Source organism: Zerene cesonia, chromosome 15 (genome assembly GCF_012273895.1).
Source record: "Zerene cesonia ecotype Mississippi chromosome 15, Zerene_cesonia_1.1, whole genome shotgun sequence".
Classification (NCBI taxonomy): Eukaryota; Metazoa; Arthropoda; class Insecta; order Lepidoptera; family Pieridae; genus Zerene; species Zerene cesonia.
This window is the reverse complement of record NC_052116.1, coordinates 6,158,675-6,169,613: the sequence shown is the minus strand read 5'-3', so window position 1 is coordinate 6,169,613 and position 10,939 is coordinate 6,158,675. Positions and strand designations below refer to the sequence as shown.

General features: G+C 31.2%; 3 protein-coding genes across 3 annotated transcripts in view; 2 read left to right on the top strand and 1 right to left on the bottom strand.

Annotated features, from left to right (window-relative positions):
* The first annotated feature begins 917 nt into the window (after positions 1-917).
* On the top strand, positions 918-4,727 carry LOC119832349 (zinc finger protein 195-like). The gene is made up of 8 exons (XM_038356012.1): positions 918-1,003; positions 1,190-1,319; positions 1,767-1,896; positions 2,407-2,546; positions 2,752-2,888; positions 3,562-3,763; positions 4,157-4,275; positions 4,383-4,727. The coding sequence occupies exons 1-8, from the start codon at positions 918-920 to the stop codon at positions 4,531-4,533; spliced, it is 1,095 nt and encodes a 364-aa protein (XP_038211940.1). The 3' UTR covers positions 4,534-4,727.
* Positions 4,728-8,440: 3,713 nt separating this feature from the next.
* LOC119832590 (zinc finger CCCH domain-containing protein 10-like) lies at positions 8,441-10,570 on the bottom strand. Its single transcript, XM_038356266.1, has one exon. It carries the CDS (start codon positions 10,240-10,242, stop codon positions 8,749-8,751), a length of 1,494 nt encoding a protein of 497 aa, XP_038212194.1. The 5' UTR covers positions 10,243-10,570; the 3' UTR covers positions 8,441-8,748.
* Positions 10,571-10,604: 34 nt separating this feature from the next.
* The window catches only part of LOC119832497, a 2,838-nt gene continuing 2,503 nt past the window's right edge, over positions 10,605-10,939 (top strand). Inside the window, exon 1 of the mRNA XM_038356160.1 lies at positions 10,605-10,659. Within this exon, the coding sequence (XP_038212088.1) occupies positions 10,605-10,659 (55 nt within the window). The remainder of the gene's footprint in view (positions 10,660-10,939) is intronic.

Genomic DNA, 10,939 nt, shown 5'->3' with positions numbered 1-10,939 from the left:
GTTTCATACTAATAGTCTTAGAGAAATGAAGGTATTCCATAATAGGATACTATTTCATATTTGGTGACTTTCCTCTACGTTTTTTTGCCACTCCCGTAAATAATAATTTCTGATTTTTTTTTTTATTTCTGCTATGATCGCAATAACATAGATACCATAGAGAACTTTTGGGCCAAGTTGTTAAGGTTTTATTACTCTTAACTGAATGTAGTTTCTAAATTCAGATGCATATTTAAAAATTAGAGGCTTTTCATGTCGCGGTCCTTAATTTTTGTTACTGAATCAGATAATGTACAAAGATATGAGCGATTCACAGTTAGACAAATGGATTCAAAAATTATCTACGAATGAATTCGAAATTGTTTTACAAATTTATAAATCTTTTGACACCGTATTTAAGTAACAGCATGATACTATAATACGAGGAAGTATAAGTGCAAAAAAAATGTGATTGTGGTGTAACCTGTGATAACATAAATTTCTTATTAAGGTTTAAAATCCAATTCTTCATTACCTCAAACGCTGCTAATAAAAATTTTACTTGAAATATATGGGACTATTTAAGTCAAATATAAGTATTTAAATAAGTTAAGTTTTAAGAAACTACCCATATCTACTATGCTGTAATATCTCTTCTTCCCTTATTATTTGAATACAAAGAAAGTTACCAGCATATCCTTTTAAAATATCCATCTTGTTTCAAGATTCTAGACTCTTGATATGACACACTTATATTTTACGGAACCTTTAGGTAGTTTTTAAAAAAGTCCAGTCAAACTGACACTAATTGTAGCTGACATTTCAATTCTGAATTATGACAGATCGCATTTTGCTTTTATTTGTTGTTATTTACAAAATAAACAGTAAATAACATTTACTCCTCAATTATTAAAATATTTTTAAACTATCAATTTCTTATGACTTCTCTTTTGTTTTTTAAATCTATGCTTTTTGCTAAAGCATTGAAAATACAAAGAAATAAAAAAAGAAAAAGAATGAAATCGTAAGTGATTAGTCTTTAGTTTTTCCTGTCTCAAGTACGTTCTTGGTTTCTGTGATGGATATGACAATAATATATTATTATATTAATACACACTTGAATATGATATTGTAAAACACGTATATTACGCATTCCTTCTTATGAATGTCTCATTGAAATGGAATATTTAATATCATTATTTGCTTCTAGCACACTACATGAAACAAAAATTTCTAAAATGTGTCGTATATGTAATGAAGAAACAGCGAATATTCCAATTTTCGAAAATATTAACCACATAAATATTCCGGAAGAAGTAAAAAAAATATCTGGAGTTGTTGTAAGTATGAAATTTCCCATAAAACTTTGAATAAACTATGTCTCTATTTATATGCGAACCATATTAAATGTCTTAAATCAGTTTACACTATTTGCATTTTAAAATGGTTTTATTGTTGCATTGTATTACTTGTTAGTTATGGAAGAGTAGATATAAAATCAAAGATTGGTATTCTGGAATTGTCATAAATACATTCAAGATTTTTATTATAATTTAGAATATTTTGTTATACATATAGTACATATTATTATTTCAAATCCAATAGTTACTGTTTTAATTTCTTAAAAATTAAATGATATTAGTTTGTAAAATTTATTGAGTTCTCCCTTTCCTTAGTTATAATATATTGTAAGGTCCTTCCTATCCTTAGGTATAATAATTCGATGTTTGGATACAATACAAGGTTTTATTTCTTATTTAAATATATAACTATTTTTATATTTTCAGATAAATAAATCAGATAATCTTCCTAACCACATATGTCAAAGCTGCCTGGATCTTCTAAATGGGTGTATATTATTCCGAGAAATGTGTCAGAAAACTGACAAAAAGTTAATTGAATTTGCTATTAAAAAAGGTAAAATACCTAAATATTCTAATATATCTTACATTAAACACTAAGATGATATCAGAAATTATTCAAATGCAAATTATCACTAATGAAGAAGATTTGGCCATTTGACTTCACATTTACTTAGTGAGCCCTGTAGAGTAGGCCAGTGTTTCATATTGCACTATCATATTAGGCTGTGTAAGATGCACATGAAATACTGCTCTCATTTGGCTCAGGAACCCCAATTACAACTTCCATTTGACTTTATTCATTGGAGTTATCGTTTACAAGCAAAGTCTTACAGATATGCTTTTGTTAAGAGTTATTACTGCTTTATGTGTTACTTTTATTTAGAGTAGGTAACATGCAGACAAATTAAAAAATAGATTTAATTTTTCATTACTTGCTCAAGTTGAACTCTTTGAATTTTCACTTTTTCACTTTTTGAATGACAACTGATCATCTGACATGAGAATCTACAAGCCACTACTGCTCTATTGAAGTTTATGAATTTATTGAATTATTTGTTTACAGAATTTGTTAATGCTGAAGAAAAAAACGACAGCTCTGAAATGGACCAAGATAGTTCACAAAATATTCCATCACCAGTATATTCACCAGAAAATTCTGAATTGTGGAATTGCTCAACATGTACAAGAGTGTTTGTTGATTTGGTAATTACCTATACTAATACTTTTATATAATATTTTGCCAATAATACATATTTTTGACAATTATATTAAAGCTTTCTAAAAAATTTGAAACTATTGTTTTACAAATTTGAGTTTATAAAATAATAAAACCAATACCAAACTTAGAATACAAGTAAATAGCAATAATTAATTTTCAAGTCTTTAATAAACCTTTGTCACTTCCCAGACATCATACAATGGCCATTTAAATGAATGTAACCAGCAAACTGTTGAGATTCCCAAAGTTGAGGAAAATAAGAAGACATTTTTATGTGATATTTGTGGAAAAATTGCTAAGTCTAATGCAAATCTTCTAATTCACATGTAAGTGTCACTTAATGTTTTTAGTGAAATGCTACAAAATTAATATAAAATCTCTCTCTAGAAGCACAGAATAAGAATCTTTCAGCAGCTCCACTTTGTGTAAAAATTAATGTAAATAGCTTCTCCTACTACTGAGAAAGCAGTCAGCGCATCCGCAGAGGGAAAACCTCTGCAAATGTCCATTGGTGGTGGTAATAACTTACCACCAGGTGAACCACTAGCTCAGTTTATTCGCCTTAACGCTGCCTCCATCGTCTTACGCGTTACGCTATAGACTCAAGCTCAGAGCAGTTTCATAAGGAAATAAAATGTGATTCTTTTGTCAGTTGAGATATCTGTACAATTTTCAAATGAAAAGATAAGGCTAGGATACCATTTTTTCTGTGATAATTAAGACATTTTTATTATGAGTATAATAAGTTGTTAATTTTATGGATATATTTGTCCAAAGCATTATATCAATATGTTCATAAAAATACTAGCGGTCCGCCCGACTTCACTGTTTTTTCTCTCCATACAGGGAAGACTCTACCTGCCATAACAAAGACAAAAAAGAAATTGCCAAATTGGACCAGATGTTTTTCATTTGGCAGTTCATTTTTACTTTGATTGAGATGATACTTTGATGATTGATTAGATTGAGAATTTGCATTGTATAATTTGTTTATTTCAGGGGAATTCATGAAAATGTCTTTCCTTTCAAATGTGATGCCTGTCCATATCAAGGGAGAACAATGGATTTATTAAAAGTGCACAAAAGAACACATCTGACTGAAAAACCATTTAAATGTGCTCTGTGTCCAAAGTCAACCACCACTGCTAGCAATTTATCTAAACATATGCGTCATATTCATAGCAAAACTAGACCATATAAGGTACCTATTCCTTTCTTTTAACATTTTATTAAATGTACGTATTATATTTTTTTAATATTTCCGTTCGAAAAATTGTTATAAATATCGTATCGAAAAGTCTATCTCTTCTTCTCTTCCTTAATGGTTCCACCCAATAAAGGGACTCCTGCAGAACTGACAGTGATGTGCTCCAACAGTGCCATCTACTTGAATTAAAATCATTTTACTTTCTAATCGAATCCAGATTTGAGCCTGTTCGTGGACCGTACGATGTCTACTCGAATATACCATTCACAAGATGTAATGAAAACTGCTTCCATTATTCAAAACTTGTTGACCATCAAAAAACATTTAATTATAGGCACTTAGTGCTTCTCTACATAAATAGCCACATAATTTGTTTATAACTTTCAGTGTACATATTGTGAAAAGGCATTTTCATATCAACATGACATGAATCGACACATACGAGATATACATTTACGACAGGGGACTGTGGAATGTGATATTTGCTGTAAGAAGTTTAATACAAAGTGAGTATAAAGGCACAATTTTTCACATTAATAATAGTTTAATATTTATTGACATTATTACCCCACAATTTTGTGATAAACAGAACCATTCTATTTACTGATTGTAGGAAAATACTACAAGGCCACAGATGGAAAATTCATAAAATCAAAGGCGAAAGACACGGCCGGCTGCCATCGTATTTACAATGCCAAATAGGACACAACAGTGAAAATAAACCGATAACTAGTGACAACATTAAAATACAAGATGCATTTTGAATATGAAACATTTAAATGCTGGAATATAATTCTTCTCTCGGTTTGTATTCTGCAAAACGCGGGATTAGATTTGATCCTGTAATTTTGTAAGCAAATAATTAAGAAAACCGAAGTGTGTTAATTCAAAGTTTATTAGTTTACACAAGCAGTTTAATCGAAATACTTATGAGTTATTATAAAAGATTTGTATTAAATGAGTTTTTTTTTGAGGCTAATATGCTATAAAACACTAGTTAGGCAAGTAGCCCAAAAATGTACACTGGGTTAGTGTATGAGAATTTAGAATATTATTTATTTATTAGAATATTATTAGCTGCGCACCGCAGTTTCACCCGCCTAAGTCCATATCCCGTAGGGATATCAGGCTAAAAAGTTGCCTATAGGTTATTCCAGTTGTCCAGCTATCTACGTACCGACTTTCATTGCAAAAAAAAAAATTGTTTTTGCATAAAAGAGTAGCAAACACACACATCCTTACAAACTTTCGCCTGTGTAATATTAGTAGGATAAATTAGAATATTAAATATGGTCATTTAATTATTATCCTTATTGTAACAATCATGCACAAACACTTCCACAATCACTGAAGACTTCTTATTTAAGCCGAAAGTAAGAAGAAACTTAAATCGTAACTACGTACGTCCTAAACCTACATACGTCACAAAATAAACCCTATCCTCTTTTCCATTTAAGTAAAGCCTTTTATACAAAAAATATGACTTTTATAACGTTTCCGACGTAATGATTACAATTAATATTTCATCGTACTACATCAAAGCATGCATTACCAAAATATCACGTTAAATATGAGTAAATCTTAATATATGTAATTACGTGTCACCTTTGTCCGCGATGGACTCCCTTAACTACTTAACCGATTTTAATCGAACCTGTAAACTATGAGCAGTTTAATCCCACTTAAAATGTAGGATAGTTATTTTTATTTCAATAACGGTATGAATACCCGTACGAAACCGGGGCGTGCAGCTAGATATATATATAAATTCACCTTTATTTTTGAAAATAATGGTAAGCATTAATTTTCATACATCATACATCCTTCATTATATCTATATACTTTTCTTGCTTAGTAGCCGGGTAAAAAAGAGCATATATGCTTACGCAGAATATCTACCGTCGTAGCGAAACAGACACTAGATGCAATTAACTGTTTTTATGAAACATCCATCCATTACGAAGTAAAGGCGAATAATGGGAATATTTAGTATTAAACCTGTTACTATCATCTTTACTACTATACTAGGAAATTTAGGCTTGCCTACTCGTCTTGATTTATTACGTATTTAAATTATATTTTCATGGAAGGTTCAAGTTCAATTTTCTTGGAATCAAAAATGGTTAGATATACGTCCCACACCGGGTACTCAATAATTAATTTAAAAAAATATATACCTAGTATTTGTTTATTATGGCGCAAAAACTTGGTAACTATGCTTCGAACTGATCTGATCTTTATTCCATTACCAACTAGGAAAGGATAGTAATAAAGATAACTGTGTTAACTTTTAAAAACATACTTAATACTTAATTTATTAGTATAATATTAATAATTAATATTAATTCTATTTATATCTAGAAACGGTATACGTAATTATTTATGAAGTGATGTGTAATTTTTTTAATGTTTATAATATATTTGATAAATAAATGTTTTGTTTTCTTTACTAGTTTCATTATAAGTTTATTGATTCTTTTACCAGGCCGATATTTCTTCCCTTTACTGATTTCAGTATCTTAATTGGTGCGATATATTTAATAGGTTTATTAAACTTATGTTACTTATTTTCTTCAGATATTAATGAATTGTAATACATTCTTACTTTATTTATCCTCGCAAACGGAGTGTTATTCTATTTGTAAAAATGAAGTGGTTAATATTTTTAATATTTATACTGTCTCTATATCATGAGAACGCTTGTTTCGATCTACCTAATCAATCCTGTGGGTCTGATTTAACTATAGACAAGGATCATTACAATATATCAGATGTCTATAATATTGGTGAGGCATATCCAACAGAGACACAATTTGATAAATATGGAAATTTGTTCTTCATCGAATCTGGTCGAGACTTTAAAGGTTACTATTTTGATGCGAAAATGATCAAAGCAAATTCAACTGTTCCTGAAAAGATTGCTGGTAAGATAATTTAGATTATATACTAAGTATCTATATGTACTTATTTTGCGTTGTTCTCATTTTAAAGTACCAATTCCTTTCACGTAACACAATGGAAGCCTGTTTCATGTATCTACTCATTTTGATATTCGAATTGTCTGTTATGTGAATGCAAGTTTTATCGCGATACGTGTAGTGGAACGTACCCTGCGTTTCACTACGGCTAGAGTAGTTTAGTTTCCACTGACCTACATACTTATATTTAATTAATTAATGTAATTTAAGTAAAAGTAAAAATAAAAATCGATATTCTTAACTGAGGATGTGAGGTCAATCCTTTTCTTATTAAAAGACTACCTACTGACTAAGTTAAAATAATAAAGACGGTATTTATGTACCAAATGATTAGCGATGAAAACTAAATATTCAAAACAATAAATTTGTATTTAAATTTTGAGCCGGACGTGTATTTGACTATACTCCTGAAAATATAAATTTATATTGTATCCACGTTCAATTCCTATACAGCGTACATGCCAAAATGAAAACTGCAAATCTCCTACTGTATATTGTATGCATATTTCCTTTAAACTTAAAAAAATCAATACTTAATTTATTAATTCTTAATCCTTAATTCTTAATCCACAGGTCTTCCGGAGGGTCTCAGCTATTCAGTTGCAATAGATAAAAGAAATACGAAAGTTTATATTGGAACAGGGAAAGGAATATATGCGTATAATTACGATTCAGAAGATACGAGTTTAGTTTCGTCGCCAGAAATTAAATCAAATATGCTATTTTTAGACAAAGATGGTAACAAGTATATAACGGACAGCCCCGATGGAGTTGAACAATTGTATTTACTATCTGGTGATAGAAAAATTCCGTTTAAATCTCTTGAAGCTTTGAATGAAGTGGCAGTGGATGACAACAATAACTTTTACTTTATTAGGGAAGAAAAGCTATACGTTCTAAAATCCAATCTCTCTCATCCAGTTTTCGTAGGTAATGTAACATATGATGGCTTTGCCCAAATATCATTCCATAAACATACTGTTTATGTTGCCAGTGAAACATTAACATATCTGCACGAAAATGATACAGGTTCACTAAAGAGAGTAAAAAATATACCGGGAAATATTACTGCTATAGCATTTGATTATTCAAATAATTTCGTACTGGGTACTCGCGGGAAGATTTTGAAATACAAAAACAAAAATAACGAATGCTATCATAGAAAAAATTAAGAATCGGAATGAAAATATTCTCACAGATAATTTTAATACGATTACAAAATGAATTAGGCAAATAACTTATATCATTAAACATATCCAGAAAAATTATAGGTACACATTTAATCTTCACACATAAGTCTGATAGACTTATGTACTATGTAGCTTACAGAGCTATTGTTACAACAATATTGTTAACAGTAAGAGGGTATATTTAAGAGTTTAAATCATCAATACACACTAAATTTAATACTTGACAGTATAACCATAGTATCGCAATCAAGAATCATTTTAACAATTAATATAGTTTAAGTATACCATAGCATACATTAATGTAACCAAAATAAAACTTTCTTTCTCATAACATTGAAGTTTCTAAAGTTGAGAATGGAAATGCATGTGAGTAGATTTGATATAATTTAATATCAACCAAGAAAAGGACACAAAATCAATTGTTAAAATTTAATTTTGTTTTATTTTATGTGCTCAACATGCAATCCAATAAACTTTAACATTTTTCATAATAAAAATACTGCTTAAATTCATTGTCCATCTTTATTTTCCCTTAATCTCACTTCACTACCAACTATAGTCATTGAAATTTTTGGTAATAATAGGATTACATTTTTTAAAAATCAACTTAGATTAAAAGTTTTTTTTTATATAATAAACACAACATATACTATCACATACAGCTCACCCAGATTGTCTCTTGTCCCTATCTCAGCAGTCTTCAAAACATAAAATCAAAATGTTTAGATTAAATCCTGCACCAGCAATCACAAATATGCCAATTGTTTTTTATTTTTTCACTTAACTTTTCACTAAACTGTAGCCCACATAATCAGTGAGGCAGTATACTCTGTGAAATAATTGGGAATGTGATGGGCTGCGCTTGTGAATTTGGCAGGGCCAAAGGCTGACTAGTACTGGAGATTGTAATTTGTTGTGTAGATGTTTGATGTACCAACTGTTGAGTTGATGCAAGTTGTTGTGCTGATTGTTGTGCTGCTAACTGTTGGGCCGATTGCTGAGCAACAATCTGTTGAGCCGATTGCTGAGCCGCAGCTGCGAGTTGTTGAGCTGACTGTTGTGCTGCCAGGTGCTGTGCAGATTGCTGTGCCAAATGCTGGGCAGATTGTTGTGCAACATGCTGGGCAGATTGCTGTGCTGCAGCTAAATGTTGCACTGATTGCTGGGCAAATTGTGATGCTTGGTGTTGAGGCAGTTGAGACTGCAGGGCAGATGTCTGAACCAAATGTTGCACAGCTGTTTGTGGAGCATTGCTCATTAATTGTTGGGCAGGTGGAGCAAGTGTGAGCTGTGCTGGTGTAACAGCAACTACAGTTTGCCCTCCACCCATCAATGTACCAGAATCACTGACTTGCATTAGTTGTTGAGCTCCTGCACTTGTCACTATTAGAGCTCCAGAATTGCCCATCAATTGTTGAGTTGTGCTTACAGTGAGTATTTGAGGAGCAGGGGTTAAAAGTTGTGCCTGTGAGGCAGCAGGGGCTAATGTCAGGTTGGGTGTCGCCGCTGCTGGCATTAGTGTTGGAAGAGCCCCAGCAAGACTTACAACTGGTGTTACACTCACAGTTGCAAGGGACACAGGTGCTGATGTTCCATGTCTTGAAGTGATCACACATGGCTGATCCGTTCTTACTGAAGCTGTCTGCTCTAACAAAAACTCATTCATAGAGGTCAATTGAATATTTTTCTCTGTCAAATCTGTCACTTTCTTAAGCAACACACTGATATTATCATGCAATAATTTTACCCTATGATCTAAAACTTCACAATTTGAGCAAGTATTTGCTGTGGCTTGTATCACTTGATTATTAATTCCAGACTCTTCATAAGTATATCTTCTTAATTTTGCCTCAGGAGGTGATACATCATCTCTTATTGAAGGCCGGTCAAATATTGGTGGTGGTGGATTTCGAATGGAAAGGTTTTCATTTGTCAGATCTACATGCATAAACTTACATTCTCTATTAGAACAATTTCCATGTCTGTATGCTTGACAAATTGGCATTGCCATATGTGGCCGAGGAAATTTGCCGGAACGGTAAAAACGTTCTTCTTCTTCAAGTGTACTATGAATAAATTTGCAATTTGGTCTGAAGCAACCTTTATTTTGAAAATCGTGGCAAAACCTGAACAGTTCCTTTAAATATAATTTCGGTGGTATCTCATGAATATATCTGCAGTTTTCGCGATTACAACATCCTTTTATGTAATCTTTACAAAAATTACTAGCAGAAGGGATTAAATTACCCGATTCGTCCAGGACATTTATTGTACCGTCTGTCACAACAGACACGTTTCCAACCATTGTTTTTATGTTAAATAATTCATTTATATTAAAACCCTACTATTTTTCAATTATGAATATAATATTCATTTATTGACGAATTCATAATAATCATCATAAAGGTAAACAGTATAAATATATCGCATTGATGCTCATTTTAATACATTTACTCCTGTAATGTTGTACATGTAACGTTTAACTGCTAAACTGTGATAAATAACACTATCAGATGTAATAAACTTGAATTTTTCTATGTAAAATTGTTGGTCTACCCATGGCTTTTGCTTCACAAAATAATGTACGATTCACAGACCAAGTAAAGGTATACAATTGTCAAACCATAAATCTGTTGACACCTGTCACTTGACACAACAAAGAAGTCCATGGACCGTAGACTTGATGCTGAATTCCGGCGCGGAGCCTCAAATAATGTTGCCAGTATTATTTAATTAAAATACTCTTAGAGTTATTGAAAATAGACATGAAGAAGGTTGTAGAGTATGGACGCTTTTTATCTATTTTTCGCAAAAAGCTTGAAAAGTAAAAATAAGTATGATATTATTCAATTAAGTATAAAGGTTTTCTATTAGCCACTTCTTAAACAGCCTCAGCAGTTCAGTTGGTAATGATGGTGTAGTAGTTCAAAGACCTTATTTAGTTTTAAATCTGGTTTAAAAAAAATTTTAATTACAGAATTTCATAACCAGCCTTAGTCGTA